The 21,949-nt window shown below is 46.7% G+C and overlaps 1 protein-coding gene across 6 annotated transcripts in view; it reads left to right on the top strand.

Annotated features, from left to right (window-relative positions):
• Window positions 1–21,949, top strand: part of TLN2 (talin 2) — a 450,537-nt gene that overhangs the window by 366,666 nt on the left and 61,922 nt on the right. For all 6 annotated transcript variants that reach the window (XM_079912034.1, XM_079912031.1, XM_079912032.1 and 3 more), the window contains 7 exons: window positions 3,180–3,320; window positions 3,788–3,969; window positions 5,099–5,231; window positions 7,528–7,629; window positions 11,824–11,994; window positions 17,496–17,642; window positions 21,643–21,744. In XM_079912034.1, the coding sequence (XP_079768160.1) occupies window positions 3,180–3,320; window positions 3,788–3,969; window positions 5,099–5,231; window positions 7,528–7,629; window positions 11,824–11,994; window positions 17,496–17,642; window positions 21,643–21,744 (978 nt within the window). The remainder of the gene's footprint in view (window positions 1–3,179; window positions 3,321–3,787; window positions 3,970–5,098; window positions 5,232–7,527; window positions 7,630–11,823; window positions 11,995–17,495; window positions 17,643–21,642; window positions 21,745–21,949) is intronic.

Genomic DNA, 21,949 nt, shown 5'->3' with positions numbered 1-21,949 from the left:
CAGTGCCTGCTTCTCTCTCTCCAGTCAGCTCTTTACCTAGCCTCAACTCAGATGTGTGGAATCGAATGTTATTTTAAATGTGCGGTCACTCAGGTTTAGGTGCCAAGTAGAAATTGTGCAACAACACAGCTTTTGTTTCTCTGAGAAGTTGGAGCGCAGCCTTGCCTCTCGCAGTGGAATTGAAGCTCAGGGTTTTGCCATTAAGCACTGACAGGGCGTCCAAAAGACACCAGGTCCAGCTCTCATTAACCGGTTTTAACTCGGCTGTCAGTACGTTCTCTTGATCGTCCTTTTGTTTGGATTGGTAAATAGGTTTCTTGAGAAGAAAAAGGAGGGAAAAAAACACCTCTTGGGCTTCTTACGCCTTATTCTTGTTGCCTTTTCTAAGGTCAGTAGGAGGGAAGGGAGCCAGGGGTCTTGGGTTCTGGTTCTGGTTCTGGGTTCTGGCTTAGCATGTCACTTTCTAGGTGTTGGTTTTATCACCTGAAACATTGGAGCTTTGGGATTAAATGATCTTTAAGATCCCTTCTAACCCCCCAAGTCCATGAATCTTTGATTCTGGTACACATGCAGAAATTGTTTCTCCCAGATCCCTGTGAGATTTTGGCTAAGTGTGAGAACATTCACAGGAGCTGGCTCAGGGTCCCGATGGCGCCTGGGCATTTGGCTAAGTGGATTTACCCTTTCACTGTTCTGACGGGTGTACTAAACATTCTGTGACATGGAATATCTATGTGAAAACTGTCGTGCCTGCCTGAAGCTTCACCTCTGGCCAGATTTGAGTATTCCGTTTCCTGGGGTTGCTCCAGAGTGGAAGCAGCATTCAAAAGTGAAATACTGTCCATGTGAACAAACCATCCTTTCTGATGCTCCATTCTTCCTTTGGAGGAAATGGCTTTTCCCTCTTGAAAATGGAAAACAGTGCTGGATTGGAGCTTGGCGTTGTAGTCCACAGCCCACGCTATTCAGGGTCCTGCCCTTGACCCGCAATGGGCTACATGATATGTGATTTTAGGGCCCAGTCTCAAAAAAAAAATCCTTTCTTCATCCTGTTGGTGCAGTCGATGAAACTGCACAATTAGGAAACCATTCCTTGGGATTTAGCTGGGGTAATCATCTTGTCGTTTTTAATTAGTTCCCCTAAGAGTGGGTGGCGTGATCAGACATCTGCCTTCCTAATAGGCCGAGAGTGTTGTAGACAGTAGAAAAGAGGATGAGAGGAGTGTGGAGAGGTAAAGGGGCAGCTAGAAGCTGAGCTAGAAGCCCTATCACTCCCACTGGAGGGGGTGCGACTGGTGCAGCTGGGATGCGAGTTCCTTTGATGCCAAAGTCCGCTCCTGCCATCTGCCTGCTTCAGTGGTCCGCCTGTGCTGGGGCCACTGTTGTCGGGCTCCTGCTATGCGGCACCCAGCCGGCCTCCCAATGTGTGCCCAAATTGCTCCGAAGCCTAGTAGGGCCTGATCTCAAGGAGTCAATGAAGGTAATAGTGCAACAAGATGAGAGCGCCCAGACGGTTCACTGCCATGTCGCCGGTGCAGTGCTTCAGTGGAGGTAACAGATGCTAACTCAACTTTTACTGAGTATGTGAGTGGAGTCAGAACTGAAGCCATAAATATGAGTAAGTAGCAGGCACATAGGGTTTCCACTGGGCCTGGAAGAACCACAGAATGGGCCAAGTTAGGGTCAAGGTCAGTGCCTATCTGGTGGAGAAGGGCCTGAGCAGAGGCAAACTGTGCACAGTACTAGTGAAGACGGTAAATTAGCCAGGCTTATGGGAGTTCCTCAGAAAATATTAGCATGGCGGATGTGTAATTACCGGCCCCAGCTGTCAAGACTTGATTGGAATATAGTTGTTATTCAAGTAGCCTTTACACTAACCGTGCCTGCCTACTCTTGCCTTATTGAGAAATAGAAAGGTTCCCATCTCAGATCCGGTTTGTTCTGTAATTGCTGGTGCCTCCGGTTTTTTGTTCGCTAATTGTCTAAATTGACTTTTCTGTGTTGCTCATAAGGGTTAAATTAAAAGTTTAATTCATCATTTAACAAAGAAATCTACGTTCTTCGACAAACATAACTGCCTTCTCAAATGTTGCCCTTTGCTGGGAGGCAGGGGTGCTGTCACTGGTCACAGGCCATCGGTTCTAGCAGCCTTTTGCTTGAGCAGGTGCAGTCCGTGGTTGGGGAGCTTGGGATCCAAGTGTTGACCCTTTGTGGGGTGGTCTGGCATGCATCACAGGCCACTTTCCTGGCCTGTCTCCTGTGCAGGCTGTTGATCGCGACGTGACTCATCATTCAGTGCCCTTGTATTACTGCTGCTAATTTTAAAAAGAAAGAAACTTTGGAAGCAAAAGATACATAGATTAAAAGCCCATGTGTGCAGAGCTCAGTGAATTTTCCCATGCCAAACACACCTAAGTAACTGTGGCCAGTTGAAGAGACAGAACATGGCCAGCGCCCAGAAGCCTACTTCTGCTCCTTCAGTCTCACTGGCTCCAAAGGGTGACCTGACAGCTAACACCCAGAATTAGTTTCACCTGTTTTTGTACTTTTGCACTACTGGAATTGTATAGTGGGTACCCTATTGTGTCTGGCCTCCTTACCGAAATATTGCATGTGTGAGATGTGTCCGTATTGCTGGGAATAGTTCTAGTATGTTTTTTACCATTGCATTCCATTTTGCTCATTTGAAAATGACAGATACATCAGCCCTCCCTCCGTCAGTCATTCAGGGACATCCAGGTAAAAATAGCTTAGGAGAAGTTGAAAGTGGTACACAGTGTAAGATATTTTTATAGTTTGGCAAAGGATAGACTTAATTGGAGTGAAATGGAGGGGAAGAGCCAAAGGGTTATAGTCTCAAAAGCAGGGAAGAAAGTGGCTCAGCCACAGGGATGGGCAGCATAGCTCAAGGGGAGAGAAGAGCAGGCGCTCTTGGAATCACGTTAAGTGGGGAGTGGATGGGCTGTGAGGTCAGTTGGCCTGTGAGCCACACACTCAGCTTTCTTTCCTACCATTGCTCACTTAGCCCCTCTGCTTGATGGCAGAGATCCCTCCAATCAGTTCTTGTTCATTGTTTATGGACTCAGCAGACATTTTCAGTATTCCCATTAAACCACCTTCTTTTCGCTGGGTGGTGATTGCTGCGGCCCAGGAGTGATCTCTGTGTTTTCTCCCATCAGGCTCTGGATGGGGATTTCTCTGAGGACAACCGCAACAAGTGTCGAATTGCCACCGCCCCCTTGATCGAAGCCGTGGAGAACTTGACAGCGTTCGCCTCCAACCCTGAGTTTGTCAGCATTCCTGCCCAGATCAGCTCCGAGGTAGGGAATCCTCACAGCAAAGGTAAAACTGAGGTCGTTGGCTTGTTTTGTGTGGCACTGAAGGGGCATGAACAGTCAAGGATTCCAAAAACTCTTTCTGTCAATGTGTAGGGCACTGTTACTGTTGTCATTGATGATACAAGCAGAGTTCATGGAACTCAATGTCTGTACATCACTTGAGAGGTAATGTCTTGGCTTTATATGTTGAGAACAATCTCTGTGCATAGGTTTGGGGCTGATTCTTTCTCGGTATGTTCTTTCACACTCAAAAATAATATTTAAGGAGTGGCATGGCCCCAGGTCCTCATCATCCAGGCCCCATGTGAGCCAGCCTCCATGCTTCCCTACCCTCTGTCTCCTTCGAAGGACAGAGGTGGTGACTTGATAAAGAACATGACCTTCCAGGGTCCAAGTCATTCACTTAGTCTGTGTGCCCTGCCCTTGACCCTTCTGCTCTTTGGTCCCAGGGCTCCCAGGCACAAGAACCAATCCTGGTGTCAGCCAAGACCATGCTGGAGAGCTCATCATACCTCATCCGCACTGCACGCTCACTGGCCATCAACCCCAAAGACCCGCCCACCTGGTCTGTGCTAGCGGGACATTCCCACACTGTTTCTGACTCTATAAAGAGTCTCATCACGTCTATCAGGTTAGTGTCTCCTCCAGAAATTGCTAGCGGCCTGCATCCGACAGGGCAGGAAGGGGATAAGCCCATCAGGACTTTTATTTAATAGCAACATGGTTGATCATTGTCATCATCTTTTTCTTTACCTCTTTGGGACCAGCGGTAGCACTTGTCACAACAATAATAGCTAACTAAAGTATTTATCATATATTAGATACTATTCTAAGCATTGTACCTGTATTACATTATATGTTCATCACAGCAACCTTGTAAAGTAGATGCTGCTATTGTCTCTCTTTTACTGATTAGAGAATTCAGGCAGAAAGGCATTTAGATAACATTCCCAAGGGCATCCCCAGGCATGACTGCTTTAGTCCCAGTCCTTGTAAACATTGTACCATATTGTCGATACCTAGGAGATTAGGCAGAGAGCACCACAGCTTATTTAGCAGGATTTGGGGTTACCTTACTTTGATAATAAGACAAAAAGAATATTCTAGGTCCCAGAGTAACTCTGGGCATCTCTAACCTCCATGGTGGTAGTAGGAGCCTATCTACTATGAAAAATCATCCCCTGAGTAGATAAAACATTCTTGAAGTTGACCAAAGTTAATTACCCCACAGCATGGAGTGCATGCCTTTCCTCAGGTATATTTTGTTTTTGAAATTGCTTTTGAAACTTAAGGCATTTCTTTCTTAATGCCTCGCAAAGAAAAATCCACTAAATATTTTAACTCCTACCACAGCCCAGGACGTTTGCAACTAGTATGCAATGTAGAGAGCATAGTATATTTGCACTGGAAATAGCACTGCCCTTTTTTTTTTTTTTTTTTTTTTTTTAATGAGGGTCCTATGCCTAAGCCAGTGAATGGAGAATCCAAGTCCAAATTGTTTCATTTGCCGTTGCCTGGCATCAGCCTGAGATGGTGGACAGCACCCTACCCTTCCCACCAGAGAGAGACTTAGCACAAGTGTTAAGTGAAGAAATTCCTGGGCTATGCAGAGAAGCCTTGCCAAGCAAGGGTCGGGAATTCACTCCCTAAAGCAATCGTGGGAGAGAAAGTAGACAGGGGCTCCTGGCCCACCAGTTCTGGAGCAGGTTTGGGGACTTGCACTCCGTGGAGCCCGTGTCTACTTGCTGTGTCCCTTCCAGGGACAAGGCCCCTGGACAGAGGGAATGTGACTACTCCATTGACAGCATCAACCGGTGCATCCGGGACATCGAGCAGGCCTCGCTGGCCGCTGTCAGCCAGAGCTTGGCCACGAGGGACGACATCTCCGTGGAGGTATGCAGGGCTCTGTGGCCAGCGCGGAAGCCTCTGGAAGTACTGAAGAATGCCAACATCAGGCTTTGGGGATGGGGGAATGGCACCAACATGTTTTTGATAAAGAGCTTCATCATTGGGCCACCTTCCCCTGGAACCAGCCTGGGAAGTTTTTGGAGGGGGTCGGGCAAATGCTGAGCAGAGAATGATGGTTTGATGAAGGAACACATGTACTGCGGGGGTGGAAGGTTCAGATTTGGCTGAAATTTGGAGGGAAATGATCATTGTCAGCTAAGAGTGTGTCAGTCGGTGGAGTTACCATATTCAGGAGAGCAGACCTAAGCGTGTAAATTTTGAGTGCTTCCCTGTCATATTTCAGCACTTTTTTCACTAATGAGCGAATTCAGCATTCAGCGCTATGTGTTTGGTCCATGCAGAGATCAAGGATTCTGCCCTTGTTACTCAATATCTAGTATTGAGAGAGCTTTTGCATTCTGTTAATTCAGAGCCACATTGCCCTCTCTTGCCCATTTTTCCAAAGTTGAGAATAGAATTTTCCTACTTGGCTCCTTTGAGTTTTTTCTGTTACCTGTCCAAAGGCCCCTGATTCATACTTCTTTCTTTCTGTTGAAAGTGCCTGACGCTCGGAAGGTACTTAGCAAATATGGATGGTCTGTTGACTGGTGTTTCTCTCCCGACACTGAACTCATCGGCAATGAACTTTGGCCCCTGTCTGTAAACAGGGCCTGGAATTGGAATTGCTCATTTTTATTAATAGAGCTGTGTATTTCATTGTTGCTTCACCCGCCTCCCCCATTTCCAAGGAAAGACAGAAGGAATATGTATTCTCATCCTGTGCAGAATGTTGGAATCATCGTTAACCTGTTATTAAAGTAGAATGTGCATACGGAACAGTGTGCCTGTCATACGTGTGCAGCTTCCTGAGCTACCACCAACCAAGCACACACTGTCACTAGCACCCCCCTCACACCCACATCCTTTCAACACCATCACCAAAGCATGTCCTCTGTCTTGACTCTTCCTCCCTGGGAAGAAAATCCCTCCCCTTTATCTGCATGTGCTTCCTACCTCTACCATATTTAATCTAACAAGCCATCTGTAGTAAGACGACCTCGCTGGGATAGTCTTGCATTCTTGACTGTAGTTACATGATGAGTGGGAAGATAAGAAGTAATTTGCTAAATAAGACCCTTGGAAGTGTGGAGGTTTCTCTCTACCTGCCTCCATCTCTCTAACTTTTTCCTTTTTTTTGTTTTCAAGTTTGCGGGTTAGGCTGCTCCTCTCGTTGACTAAGCTCTGCACAAGGCCGCCCCGCCCCCCGCCCATATGTAGTGTTGTTCGGTAGGAGGGTAGCCCGAGTCTCATTTCTATGAGCAGGACATTGTCACTTTGTCAGGAGTCACCCCATTCTGTGCTGGCGAGTGCAGAGCTAACATGTCCAGCCTTCTGATCTATTGATCCGGACTCTATGAAGTGAAGAAGCTCCTGTGAAGATTTCTACAGCGGGATCTGATCTTTCCCGCGACTAGTTAACACTCTCCATCTTTGAATTCCCTGCCCCCTTCGCACTTCAGCATTGTCCAGATACCTTGCCCGTCTCTTTATAGCGTGAGTTCTGTTCTTTGGGATGGAGAGATTAAACTGTCTCTCAAACCTGAGAAGAAATGCCTTGATCGTGCCATTTTCGATAATGGCATCCGCATCACCAAATACAGCGAACAGAGCACCTGACCATAGCCTAGTGGGCATTTCACCTGGCCGTTTTCACAGTGTGCTCTCTGGGAAATAGTCCTGCTTTAAGAGAGCTGATGTCATTTTTACATCACCCTCCTCCCCACTCCCCGCTTAAGGGGTTCTTAGTTCTGAGGACACTGCAACCTGGACATTCCCTCGGACCCCACCATTAGCTACCTCCATTTGGACACAATTGTCTTCCCTTCTTGGAAAGCCACCGCAGTTCCAGCTTTCCAGTAATTATGCTGAATAACCCAAAGTAAAGATACCAGTAGCATCCATTGTTACTATGGTTGCCAGGAGTGAGAAGCCAGTAGGAAAGGTGTTCCTGGGGCCTGCTCGTGTCCCTCATGGATGGAGCTGTGGGGAGGAGGGGTTTAGCCCAGGGGAACTGAGGGTCGCTGGGACGGGGAGGGTCAGAGCAGTGGCTGGATGGCACTCCCAGGCATTCTGATATCCATTTCTTTCGGCCTCCCTTATCTTTCACATGGACCTTTTTAAGTCAGTACAACTACTGGGGAGCTGTTGTAAGCTGAACTTGACAGCTCTCTCTCCTTATCAGGCCCTGCAGGAGCAGCTGACTTCAGTGGTCCAGGAAATCGGGCACCTCATCGATCCCATTGCCACAGCAGCTCGAGGAGAAGCAGCTCAGCTGGGACATAAGGTAATGGGCACTAGGGGATCCCGCTGAGAGTGTGTGAGAAAGAGATGGGGGGAGAGTTGTTATTGATTTTGTCATTCTTGTTCCCCAAAGCCTCAGGGCAGGTGTTAGGGCCGGGTCAATGCTGGCTGACACTAGAGAAAATACCACTCAGCCTCCGTCAACATCTTCTCCCAAAATGACCACTTCAGGAATCTCTTTTTACTTAGTTAGCATTGAGACAAAAGCTACAGGGCAATTTTTCTGGTAGTGCTCAGACTTTGCAGCCGCCAAGGCAGTTTTCAGTCACCTATCACTCTTGATCTTTGCTGGGACAAGCCAGAGACTGAACTTGGCATTCCTGGCCTGGTGTCTGCCATCTTTGTCCTGGCTGGCCAGCCTCATTCTGGTGTGTTTAGGGCATGTTTTTCTTCCACAGCCTCTAATATAGTGTCCATTTTCACACCTGAGGAAGCAAAGCAAACTTGCAAACTTTTACCCTCGACAGCTGAAGCTTCCGTGTGGCCACTCTGCCAGCCCTTCACCTGAGCGTTCATACCCACGTGGTTGCAGGTGCTGCATCATGTTCTGCCTGTTTGGGGTTCACTTTGCAAATCCTTCAAGGAGAGTTGGCTTGGCAAGCAGCCTGTGCCTCGGCAGAGAGAGGGCAGACATTGGGTTTGTAACAACCTGCAGGATTTCCTAGCATTTGTCAGTGCTGCCGTCAGTATTGATGTGCAGATCAAGAAATCCAGTAGCCAAAATCATCTCTGCAGGTATTGATTTTAGAAAATCAATATTCCTGCTTTTTCCAATACAGGATAGCTTAAGAGCCTACTAAGCTTCCTGCTGGGTGTAAGGAGAGGTGTTTGGGTTTAAGATGGCCAGTATCTCTCTGCCATTGCAAGTGCGGTAAATTTCATTTCTCACCTGAGTGCCTTTATAATAAGAAAGGGCTTGTCCACCTGTATGAAGCAGTTTGCAAGGGGGGGGCAGTGTAGAACGGGCCTGGGTGCTGGAGCACTGCGTATGTGACTGCTGTGGGGACAGTGAGTTTGGCAGAGAAACCGAACTTCTGTTCAGCAGTTACTTCTGATTCCAGTAGGAATTTCGTAAGAAAGTATTTCTAGACTCCTAGGGCAGCATCCTTGTCTCTGCCCTTACGTTGTTTAGTGTGGAAAATTAATTCCTGTGTCAGTGGGTGGCATGAAAAGAAACTTTATTGGTGCCGCCTGAGTTATCAATTTACTCTGGTCCTTTGGCTAAACGAGTCTCACCTTCTGAAAGGGAGTTCTGGACAAAAGCAGCCTAGGGGGCCTCCATCCAGAGGGGTCATGGGCTGGTGGTGGATGCCCACCTGGTCCCAGTGCTTCATGATGGCGCTCAGGTGAGGTGCCAATTCAGCAGCTTCAGTCCCACTTGGGAGTGATTGACAAAGGCAGATTCTCGGACCCCGCCTGGATTGGTTTCCCACAGCCGCTGTAACAAAGTACCACAAACTGGGGGGCTTAAAACGACAGAAATGTAATCTCTCACAGCTCTGGAGTCCAGAAATCCAAAATCAAGGCGTTGGCAGGGCCACACGTGTTTTGGAGGCTCCATTCTTTGCTGCTTCCAGCTCGTGGTAGCTCTCGGCATTCCTTGACTGAATCTCGCCAGTCTCTCTCCGTGGTCACATTGTCTCCCGCTTTTCCGCCTTCCCTTCTTCTGTTTCTTCTAAGGACACTTGTTATCAGGATTAGGGCCCACCCAAGCAATGTGGGATGATCTCATCTTCAGATCCTTAAACACACCTACAGAGACCCCTTTGTAAGATCCCCTTCACAGACTTGAGAAATTTGGACATGGACATACCTTTTTGCAGGGGGTCACCATTCAACCCACTCTGCTATCCTAGGCTTAGGGACTCAACATCATATACCAAATCCTCAAAATTCTGTGTTATTTTCACTTCTGTACTAACTCAGGTGAGGAGGTTTCCTGTTCTGTCATGGGTCTCAATTACAGGAGGTATTCGAGTCCTTGCTAAACTTCCTAAATACAGGAAAAATCCCATCCCTTCCAAAACCTTTGCCCTACAATAGGTGAAGAATAATGACCCCTAGTGTGTGTGGAGTGCTTACTACATAGAGGCCTGTACTGAGGCCTTTACACACACTGACTTAATCCCCCTAAAATTTTAAGGAACTTAGTGCTATCACATTTTACCAAGGAGGAAACTGAAATTTAGCAATAGGAAGCAATTTGCCTAAGATTTCTTAAAAAGGAATTGGCAGGGACGATTCAAATCTCGCGGCTTTGAAAGCAGAGCTTCCTCTCCACCCAGCCATCTTCCCTTCCTGAGGGAGTCGGGCACCTGTTGAGCTGTGTTTACTTATGCTCAGCACACAGCAACCCTTGACATTTTACAGTTGCATTGATAAAATGTACTTTTAAAATAATAAAACGAATCCAGAAAACATGTTGGATTCTAATGCATTAAACATTTTGACTCCTTTAGTACTTACGGGACCCCTCCTGAACCCTGACCCCTGATGACCCATCACTGCAATTGGTGGCGACACCACCCTTCCAGGGGAAGAGGAGATGAAATCCAATGCAGATATGCAGGGCTGTCCCTGCCTATAATATACCCTGGGGATTATGCAGACTGAGCCTTACACAGAGGTCTTTGGCCAAAGCAAGGAGCTGGGCAGGACGGGGGGCTGCCGGAATCCTGCTAAGTCATATGCCTTGACATCGATCAGGTCTGCCCAGAGGATGGGCAGCCCCTTTAAAGTTCCCACAAAGCACCATAAGGGCCAGCAGCAGCCTTGTTCAAGTGTTTTGAAACCTGTCTGTAAGATAACTGTAATTGGGGATAAAACAGTCAAAGTATGTTTATTGTTAGCTGATAGTCTTGTCTCTCTATTAGCTTTAATGAACTTTAATATTTTGAGCCCTCACCACCACCCCCAACTCCCACCCCCTGCTTTGTTGCTGACCCAGTGACTGCCGCTGCCCATGTGAAGCAGCCTTCCTGCCTGCATCCCCATCACCCTCATTCTTCCTCCACATCATGGGAAAAGCATTAAGGGAGTTGCTGGTTAAAGAAGCATTAAGGGAGTTGAGGGCTATTCCCATCAGGTGAACTTAAATACACCTGATGGGAATAATTTAGCAATTAGTAATTGCCACACAAGATGAGGAGTTGAACGGAAAAGCGTGATCAGTGTCCTTGTGTTTTATCTGAGGGGGAATAGATGACAGTGTCTGAAGCAAGGACAGCAAAAGGTTAAAATCTGATATGACGGATGCTAAGTAGATGGTGAGCTTTGGTGAGCGTATATGGTCACCCCTCCATATCTGCAGATGTCGAACCCACAGATGCAGAGGGCCGACTGTACTACAGCATTTTATATGAGAGACTTGAGCACTCGTGGATGTTTAGTATTTGTGGGGGGTCATGGAACCAATCCCCTGCAGATACCAAGGGACAACCGTATGCACCATCGATGCTGTTACCTACTGGAGACAGGCCTCTGCTGCAACAGTGCTTAGCTGTCTTTAAGCTTTTTTGTTCTCCCAGGTTGGGCTCATCGTAAACAGCACATCTTGACTGATGGGAAATCATTTTTGCTTTTTTTTTTCCCAAATCCACGGTTCGGTCAAAATACTTGAGGTGGAGGGCAGTTGGGTTGGCTTCTTAGAATGCTTTTGAGGGTGTCTTTACTCTCAGGGTGCTTTTCTCAACTACCATGCTCCCCTGCCCATCTTCTATACCCCTTCCTTTTGAGTTTGTAAGATGCTCGCCTTTGGTTCTTTCAAAAGCTGTTCTATTTGTGAAATTAAAATTAAGATTTGTAAAATTCTCACACCTAACTGTGGATCTCAGAACAGATTTCTTAGCACTTCTGCCATGATGAGAGACAGACAAAGAGCTCCCCAGAAAAAGAAAAATCGGAACAAGAGTTCATTAATTACAAGTACTCTCAAAAGTAAAGTTGAACGAGGAATAAGGTCTGAGGACCTAATATGTATATAACATGGTGACTGTAATTCGTAATACTGGATGTAAAATAGAAAAAAACAAAAGTGAAGTCCAGCAGATCTGCCTCTCCCTGTGACTCATCCCATCCCTGTCCCAGACCCCTTCCCAGCAGCTGGGCTCCTAAACGAGACACAGTATTTACATGTTGCATCTGGGGCTCTTTTTTTTTTTTTTTTTTGTCTTGAAAGGTGACACAACTGGCGAGCTACTTTGAGCCCTTGATCTTAGCTGCAGTGGGTGTCACCTCCAAGATTCTGGACCATCAACAGCAGATGACAGTGCTGGACCAGACCAAGACGCTCGCAGAGTCTGCCCTACAGATGTTGTACGCAGCCAAGGAAGGCGGAGGAAACCCCAAGGTACAGCTCAGGATGCTAGGGGCTCACTTAGGACACTGAGAAGCCAGCACATGTTCCTCTGTATCACGTCCCTCCAGGGAGGGCACCTCCAGTTTTTGGATGGTGGCATTTGATTTTCCATTTAAAGGTGGGAAATAATCTTCTCTTGGCCTTCCCGGAGATCTTTAAGGGGAAAACCAAGAAATGCACACAATTAAGGCTAATTTAGAAATTTGTTTTTTTTTTCCATGACAGTGTGTGTAGGTGAGCATCCTTGGGAAAGAAACATGTATTGTGTGGTTATTACAGGAATAAAAACCATAATACCTGCCTGGCACCTGTTCAGTGTTGACACAAAGCAAACCTCTATTGTTTTCCACTAAGTGTCGTTTCTGTTCCTGGTACTTAAGTTCAAAGAGAAACATGGTCAAGGTCACCCATGGCATGTGTTGCTATTGCCTTGGGGACAGTAGTTTAATATGAAAATCTCCCTTACCAGTTTACAGGTGGAACATTTCTTCAGCCTGATGTGTCACCCAGGTACTTTTAAGTGGCCAAAGATGGTGACAACATGTCCTTTTCTCTCGAGGTCAGAGAAATTATCAGGGATTGTTTTACTTGTGAAACCAGCATGCACCTTAAGTTTCCTCAGGGTTCTGGAACCTGGAGAGGGGGCTGGAGGCTTCTACGACCACTTGTATCTTCTAGGAGCTGCCTCCACACGATCATGTGATCTTAATGGGTCTTCACCTAAGCAGATTAACTTGAGAGAGCACTACTGGAAAGATTTGTGTAGCATAGTGACCTACGAGCTACAAGGATCCATTATATATATATATATATATATATATATATATAGCGGGGGGTTGTTCGTTTGTTTTTTGCGGTACGTGGGCCTCTCACTGTTGGCAGCCTCTCCCGTTGTGGAGCACAGGCTCCAGACACGCAGACTCAGCGGCCATGGCTCACGGGCCCAGCCGCTCCACGGCATGTGGGATCTTCCCGGACCGGGGCACGAACCCACGTCCCCTGCGTCGGCAGATGGACTCTCAACCACTGCGCCACCAGGGAAGCCCCTGTGGGTTTTTTTTTAGTGTGATTTGTTGTATGTCTAAGATCTTCAAATCAGTCACGTGGTATAGCAGAGAAGACTCTAGACTGACTCAGATGGCAAAATGGTGATCTCAGAGCTAACAGCTATTGCATGGCGACTCTGTGTCATTTATTACATCTTACACCCTCATCTTATGTAATCTTCATAGAAACTCTGTGACGTGGGAAGGTTCCCACTGCACATGTGCAGAAGCTGGGGCTTCCCTGCCGAGTTATCCGAGATCACAGGCGAGGTGCACGTGGGGTCATGTGGAAACGCAGGCCAACTCAGCCCGGAGCTAGGCCTGGGCGGGGTCAAGGAAGGAGGCAGGGAAGAGGGAGCAGCATCTGCAAAGCACAGAGAGGGTTATAAAAGGATTGTGATCTCTTTAGAAAATAGCACTCTAGTCTGGTGTGTACGGAACGTGCCGAGTGTGGGGACAATGGGACGGGAGGGAAGACTGGGCTGTATCGTGACAGGCCTCCTCCTGGAGGAGCCCCAGGGGCTGGGGCTTTCTAGTGAGCAGTGGAAAATGGCACAGCCCATCCGTAGTCTAGAAATGCCATTCTGGAAGCAGCATGAATAATGTCTTGGACTTGCATTCTCTGTGTTCAGTTTTTCACTCATGTATCTGGCAACTCGTAAGAGATTAATTCTGGGGATGCTAAAAATTTTGAGAGCCAGCCTTGGCCCTCAAGTTGTTCCCGAGTTTTCTGGCAAAAAAAATGAGTCTGGTTGCTGAAGTGGTGGACAGAGCAAGAAGAAGGACACCCTTTGGCTGTGACAGGTTAGTGATGGATGCCCCAGAGTGGGGCCCCCGCCCCCTTTGCTCCCTCCCTAAACTGGAGCAGCTGGGACTCGCCTTCCAGACCCAGTTCTAGGTTATCTTTTCTCCAGGGCTGTTTACTGCCACATCTCTACGCCTAACCTGAGGGGGTTTCATTCTCAGCAGAAGAACTCAACTTAGTAGGTTTCTGGATGTTTAAGAGATTAAGACATCTGTTTGGACTGCAAGTTCAGAGCTCCTCGTGGAATTCTGTTGTATGCCAAGGAACCTCACAGGTGGGAGCATTTGTAGTTGGCACTGTAAGCTTTATAATGACATCCTTTGCTTGGAAGTGTGGGCTGGAGAACAGTGTGGAGTAGTTCTCAGTGAAAGACCTGAAGCACCAGGTGATGAACTAAGACACGTGATGAGTGACGGCGATGCAGGAGTTTACATGGATCCTGTCGCTGGTAGCAGGTACCTGTGCTGTCTGCAGACTCTGACAGGCTTGCCACAGGGTGCCTGGGACACTACAAGTTGGCTTGAAGGCCCTTTCCTAAGAGGCCTAGTGCAGAGACTTAATCCCCTTGGGTGCTGGTCTTTGGGCAGATGTTTACTAAGTGTTACTTGCTACGTGTTAGGTGATGTATAAAACGTATGTGTTAGATGTCGTAGTCCTTGTTTGCATGTGGTCTAAATGTGGTTAAATGGTTTTCAGTGTCTTTTGTTTCGTGAGAAATAGGATAAGCTTCGGGGGCCAACATATCTGGATTTCAAATCCCAGCTCAGCCTGTTGCTGGCAAATAACTTCATTTGTTTCCTCATCTAAACAATAAGGTTGGTAATGAATACGTCCGGAGTAGTTGTAGAGATTATATGAGATAATGTGCCTGACGTAATGGGTGTTCCAAAGAAAAAAATTAGAAAGTAACAGTCCCAGAGCCTGGTGTTAATGGATCACATGAGTACAAGACATTTGCTCTGTGACCTCACCCTCATCCCATTGAGCCCCCTTCTACACTCATTCTGTACCTGCAGAGCTTCCCCCACCCACTCACCTCTCTCCCACTCACCCCTCCCCCACTCAGTTCCCTCCTCCATCCTCCCTGAAGGGGCCTCTCCAGCGTCTGCCTGTAACACTGCAGCAAATATGCCACCCTGTCCATTGTTGGGCAGTTCTAATTATTAGCTGTTTTTTCCCCTCTCCTGAAGTTGAGATCTGCCCCCTGTAGCCTTCTCCCATTTTCCAAACTCCTGTGATGTCTATGCCTGCTTTACTGGGCTTTGTAGTTGAAGCACTATAATAAAGAAATCAGGCTCCCTTGGAAGTAGACTTCAGACACGTTTCCAAAAAAGAACAGAGTCTGATTTCTCTCCTTTGCGCTCTGTGAGGAGCAGTAACAAGGATCCCCTCCAGATTCTAAAATAATGACCTCATTGTTGAGCCTGCTGACTCCACTTGCCAGATTGCTCTTGGTTGGTTAAGGCTGCCTTCATTGAGAGCCTACTGTGTCTTTGGGGGTCTGAAGCTAGTGTGCTCAGGCAACCCATGTGTGGAACTTGGCCTCAGTGGTGTGACCCAGATGAGGTTTGCCATTGGAGTTAGAGGACACGGCTCTGGGTAAGGCTTGGGGTCATTGGAGGAGGCCTCACAGCCTCTGAGCTGACCCTGTAAGGATCTGTAAAAACTTAAACATGTGGAGTGAAGGAGAAGCAGGCCTTCTAAAGAATTCCTCACCACGAGCAAATGGGAAGGTGATTCACTTCTGGGACAGCCAAGAGCAAGGATGTGTTTTTGTAGGTTTCGGTGCTCTGGTGTGGAGAAAGTGGCCTTTACGTTTTCCAAGGAGTTTCAGAGAACCGTTTTGTGATTTACTTCTGCCACCCCCAGAATTGGCTTCTGCTACCTTCCTAAGCCTGCATGGGAGAGCAGATACTTGGCAAGCCGCTCTCGCTTCTCCCCGCAAATGTGTACTTTGTTTAATAGGAAGGTACAGAGTTGCTAACGTTTTTGTGCCACCAATAGTTGCCTCATTCTAAGAGAGATTTACAGAAATGCACACCTGACATTTTACCTTTTTTTTTTTTTTTTTTACATTTTATCGTTTTTATAAATGAGAACATATTTGTGTGAGATGCTCCCTCTGGAGGGTGATGTACAGGAGATGCCACTTTTCAGGCTTCCATCAAAATAAAGCAATCTGCACATGTAGTGTTTTCCCTTCTCTGTGCCGTGAAATCAGCCATTAACCTAAATTACCAGTTCACTCCATCACATCCCTCAGAGAGAGCTTTGCATCCTGACACGGTTGCCTCAGGATAACCATCACATAGTTCACACCTCATCAGAGGTTGTATGTGGAGGACTCTTCTTGATTCCTGTGGCTTTTTAATTCTGCCAGCTGAGCCAGTTCCCATGGCTCACGTAGCTTCTTCTTGGAATTCTTCTCTTTTATTTAATCACTCAAAAGAGTTATCATTTACCATCTCTCACTGGCTTCCTTACCTTCTCATCTACCAAAGTAAAGGTGCAATTCCTTGGGCCTTTTAGAGGGGTCATCTTCCTCTGAGGAGCATCAGGGTAGCCATGGCCACTGCACGGGGGCATCCGGTACCGGATGCAATGCACTTCTGACACAAAGTACCCCGCATTATTTCAGATTTCCCAGGTAAGGACACGGTCCCCTACTAGACTGCTCTTATTATAAATGATAAGATGCCTACAACCATCTCATCTCATCAGAATTCCACTGCATAGCATTGTTATAATTATTCCCATTTTGCTTAGGAACCCACACCCAGGACCACTTAGCTACTTAGCAGTGGAGACAGAATTCGAGCCCAGCTTTTTCTGACCCCAGGACCTTCACTCTTGGCTCCTTCATCTTGCTACCACTCAAGGTGTTGTTTAGGGAGCCTGGCACCACCATTCTTTCATCCTTTCATTCACTCACTTGCCAGGGCCTGCTCTGGGCTCCATACATGTTGTTAAAGCATCTCTGAGGACTGTCTAGGGGAACTCATGAGCACTCAGGCTTTGCCTGCAGAGTGTCTATCCCTGGAGAACTTTCATCATTCGTCCCTCCAAACTCATGTAAATGTCATTTGTGACATAGTTCCAAAGCCCATGTAGCCTTCTGCAGATTTCTGCCTCCTGTTTGTATCTCTATTTCCATAATCCAGTTGTATTTATAGAAAGGGAATTATAGTGTATTGGGCAACTTTGAAGAGAAGCACATTTGTTGTGAACACGTGTTTTTCTTTATATACTTTTTTTTTCTATTAAATCCGTCAACTTGTATATTAGGGAATCTGTGGCATTCTCTTTCTACCACCCTGAACGTAGTAATGTAAAATTAGTCACGTCATAAGACGCTGGTTGAAATTGCAGGGTTGTTTTTCCTTTTGTTTGCAAAAAGAGATCTTTTCTTTTTGTCTTTCTGATTTTTATTTATTTTGCAAACAAATGTACAAACATAATAAAGGAAAGGAAAAAGTAGAGCATACATTTGTTGTGCTCCATAACGGGGATGTAGGTTTATATTCTGCTTTTTAAGGTTATCTGTAAAAGAAGTGAAGTGATTCTTAAGAGATTGAGCACCGTTGTCTTCTGCTTATGGAAACATCTTACAGTTACCTTCTCCTCCCTGTCCCCCACCTCAGGCACAGCACACCCACGATGCCATCACGGAGGCCGCCCAGCTCATGAAGGAGGCCGTGGACGACATCATGGTGACGCTGAATGAAGCTGCCAGTGAAGTGGGGCTGGTGGGAGGCATGGTCGACGCCATCGCAGAAGCCATGAGCAAGGTGGGCCTGGGCCCCCAGATGCTTTCCTGCACTCCTTGGCCCCGTTTCCTCCAAGGTTCCCCTCTAACTCGGTCCCAGGGGCTTTTCTCTAAGGAGCTGTCAGAGGAGCCCTCTGATCCAGGCTGACACTAGCAAGCCTCCTCTTTTCTTGAGGTGTCTGCTTATCATATGTCCAGCATATTCTTCATTCTTTATTATTCATTCATTACTTTTGTAAGCCGGTCGCACCCTTCCTTCCACATTTACACGGGGGAAAAAGAGATGGAGAAGGCATCCTTGGTCCCCTCACTTATAAAATGGAGGTAATTATTTACCTCCCCTGTATACCTCGTAGGGTTGTCGTGGGGAGCAAACTCCAAAATGAAATAACGAAGTGATTCCCAAGTGCTGGTCTTCAGAATGGCTCCTTTGGAATCCTTGGGAGCATTTTAGAATGCACATTCCTAGGCCCTACCCCCGCCCTGATCACTTGGAATCTCTATGGTGTGAAGCCTAGTAATTTCAAAATCTCCCCATGGTTCTTGTATCTAGCCAGATGCAGGGACCACTGAAATGGTTAAGTGTAAAAACCCTCAGAGACCAGTTGTAGACAACACACATAGATGACAGGGGTATCATTTCTCCTCCAGTGACCCATCAGTTGAGTTGGGTCAGTAGGGAAGGATGACTGGACAGTATCTCCTGCTCTTTTGAAGGATCCCCAAGGAATCCTTCACTAATCATGTCTGTTTGACGCTCATCAGAATTAACAACTACTCGTCAGTGTCTAATTGCCATCCTCTGATAGCATAGCTAAGGACTATAGACTTCCTCTGTGTTTGGAAATGTCCATTGTCAGATTGTGAATACACTAATGTGGTTTTTCAGGGTAATAAGTGGTCTTTAATTGCTAATTTAGAGAAGATTGGTTGGTTCGTATCTCCAGGAAGAGATGATAGCCTGAAACTGTAATTAGGATAATTCCCATTAAACATTATGCAAACATTATCAGACTGATAATGTCCCAAGCTAGGCTGGGGTGCTGGGGACCCCTTAGAGACCCCAGGCTTGCCTTGTCAAAGCACTCCAGTAATTTCTGCTGTGGGCTTCTCACGCTTCAAATCTGGACAGTTTGGCAGAACACGAGTAAATGGCCCTCTTCCTCAAGGCCCTTGGATAAGTCTCAGTGGGTTTGTTTGGTTTTCAGGACATCGGAACACCAGAGCTTTGAAATTAAGCCATGTATCTATCAAGGATATTAAATAATGGAGCTCAAGGTTTCTCAGTACAAATGAGAGCTTCAGATGATAATCTTTTTCTTCTTAGGAGGTATTTTTCACAGTCACTCTAATGACAGGGAAGCGTTCCATAAATCCCTGGAAGATGGAAGTCTTTTTTTGATAGCCTTTTAGCCTTGCATATTGCGATGAATCTTTAATAAGGAAAGTGGCTCGTGTACTGTCTGATTTCAGGGGTGTGACATCTGCTCTCTCAGCCCAGGACATGCCTGATTCTTTTGGAAGGGCTGGGAAATAGGTCTGGTGTTACCTGATAGCAATAATTAGGAGCCACTAACAACATGAACCCCAGAGGCCAGGAGCAAAGGGGTTTTTCCCCTCAGTTCTGCAAAGTAGATAATTGGGGTTTCATTGATACCCCTAAACTCCTACATACCCTGACCTGACACCCTGGGTACTGCACGATGCCTCTTCCCCATTGTCTCCTTTCTAAGCCCACCCCAGCCTGCCCGTCACTGGAGACTTTGTATTAAGTGATATCTCAGGTTCTTTGAGCCCCTAAGCAGCAACGCATTGTAAATATGTCATTTTCTATCTGAGTTTTGGTTATTTGCTTAAAACACTGATATAACTCTTAGAATCATTGTCTAAAGTTCCAAAAGGCAGTGACTGGCAGAAAAACTGCAAGTGTACCCAAAGCTGATTCTAAGTTCGGTGCAATTCTTGCCACTTTTGGAGCTTCTGCTCTGGAGTGTCTCCTTGAAATTCTCTCTCTGTATCTAAGCACCAGAAGGTTTGGGAATTCGTAGGTTACCATGAACTAATCAGCTTTCTGGATAACCTTGGGCAAATCACTCAAGTTTTCTAAATCTTTTTTTCCCCATTCACTGAGGTTAGTCTCAATCTTCGGGATTTTATGACTAAGTCCCTTTTCTTTGTTTGCTTTTGTGTGTGTGTGTTGGGGGGGGGGGTTGTTTTTTCTTTTTGGCCAAGGAAGGTAATTAAAGAAAGAAAACAAAAACCCTGATATCTACATCAGTAGTATTTCATAAAATAAAGGACATGTTAACACCAAAAAAAAAAAAAGTAGGAAGGCTATAATCTCAGAATAAAGGAAAGTTCTTTCAACTAAGTAAATTTGAAATCCTAAAAAAAAAGTCACTACTTTGTTCTTACTTCTCTCATTCTCTTCACACTGGAAGGTTCATCATGGTGACCAGTGGCCACTGTGTTCTAAGCTGCCCTCTAGTGCAACATCCTGGCATGTTTGCAGTTACACCACATCTCATATGAAGGCTCCCAGCACATGGCCCGACCCTTACAAGATGCCCAGTTAATTTATACTGAGTGTATGAGTCCACAGCTCAGTCCTCATTTGACCAGCGGGCCCCCAAAGTGTGATGGAGATACCTGGCAGTGTCGAACTCCCTGATAAAGAAACATAAAAAAATCTACCCTGGAGGTTGTATTGTTGGTTTGGTAGACATTACATCCTGGCGTGTGCAACCACGTTACATACTAGGTTACGTTGATGCATTCATTCAACTCGCATATGTAGCTTGGATCTACTCACGACAGGTAGCTCTCATTGGCCACTCCACCTACTCTTTTCCTAATTAACCTCTGGTCCCTAATGTCTTCCCAGACTACAGACTCTCTGGCAGAGAGCTGCCAGGGAGATCTTCTCAGATAGAGCATTGCCTACTGCAGATCCCACCATTTTCTTCATGATTGCAAGGTTCCTCATCAAACAGATCCAGCCTGATTCCTACCCCTTCCACAGCCCCCTCGTGTTCACTGCACTCACTCTTCTTGTAGCCCTTTCTGTTCACCTCGTCTCCTCACCTAGAATATCGTTCAGCCACCAGTGGTGACAGTCACAATGATGGTGGTGGTGAGGATGGGTGGCCTTCTTCTTCATCATAATCATCACTGACATTATCATCTTTCTCACCATCATGATCTTCATCATCATGGTTATCCTCTCCTCTCCCTTCATGTAGACGAGGTATCGTCTCAGTTGATCTTTTACTACAACCTTCTGATGCTTGGACGTTTCCAGTGAAGGTCCTGAGAACCAGTTTGAGCCTCAAGCTGGGTATTTACTCACAAGTCCTAGAACCAGGTCTCAAATTCAAGTCTTCTGAGCCAATAAATCCCCAGCCCTTCAAGGCACTGTCCCACTTCTCCACCTATCCCGCTCCACAGTGAGCTCACCCTTCTCTCAGTTCCTGTGGTACTAGAGTCAGATGAACAAGTCATTCCTGATGTTTCCAATTCCTTCTCTTCCCCAGCTTAGGTCAGAAGTGAGTGTTCCAGGGTAGAGACATGCATGGGCTATACCATTCTTAGGGAAGCCCTTCATGATGGAGGTTCTGCGGCCTCCCCCAGCTCTTTGTCTGCCATTCTGACCTCCCTGCACGTTCTGGCTCACACCCACCTCCACGTGCTTGAGCACTATTCCCTCTCCTTGGGACTCCTTCCCCACCTTTTGTGTGCGGCACACTGCTTACCTGGTAAGACTTGGCTGAAACATCATTTCTCTGGACAGCCTGCCACTCCCTTCAGACACACCGGGGGTCCTCTCCTTGCCTGTGTGCCCCCAGTACCTTATGTGCACCTCTAATGAGGTCCTTATCACAGAAGTTGGGGGGTTCTGTTGACTCTGGACCCAAGAAACTCTGAAGGCCTCTCCATTTTCCCAAGTTCCTGATTCTAAAAAATAAAGCCCACACTTGAACAGGCCTCTGATGACCTTTGGGTTCTTTTCCTCCCCCCTGTAGCTGGATGAAGGCACTCCTCCAGAACCAAAGGGGACGTTTGTCGACTATCAGACGACAGTGGTTAAATACTCCAAAGCCATTGCGGTAACAGCTCAGGAAATGGTAAGAGGAAAATGGGCTCACCCTGCACCCCACCGTTGGTTGCCCTTTTATCCACCACACCGCTGAGTCTTCAAATCTGGCGTCTGTGCTGGAGAGAGATTAGTCCTCTGTGTTTCTAGTTCCTCCTGGGCCTCAGCTTTGTCCTGATCTGTGGTCTTTCTGGCTGCCTGTGGTCTAGAAGCCCCAGGCCGCTGGACTTCTCATC

Source organism: Stenella coeruleoalba, assembly GCF_951394435.1.
Source record: "Stenella coeruleoalba genome assembly, chromosome: 2".
NCBI lineage: Eukaryota > Metazoa > Chordata > Mammalia > Artiodactyla > Delphinidae > Stenella > Stenella coeruleoalba.
This window is presented reverse-complemented; position numbering and strand designations above follow the sequence as displayed.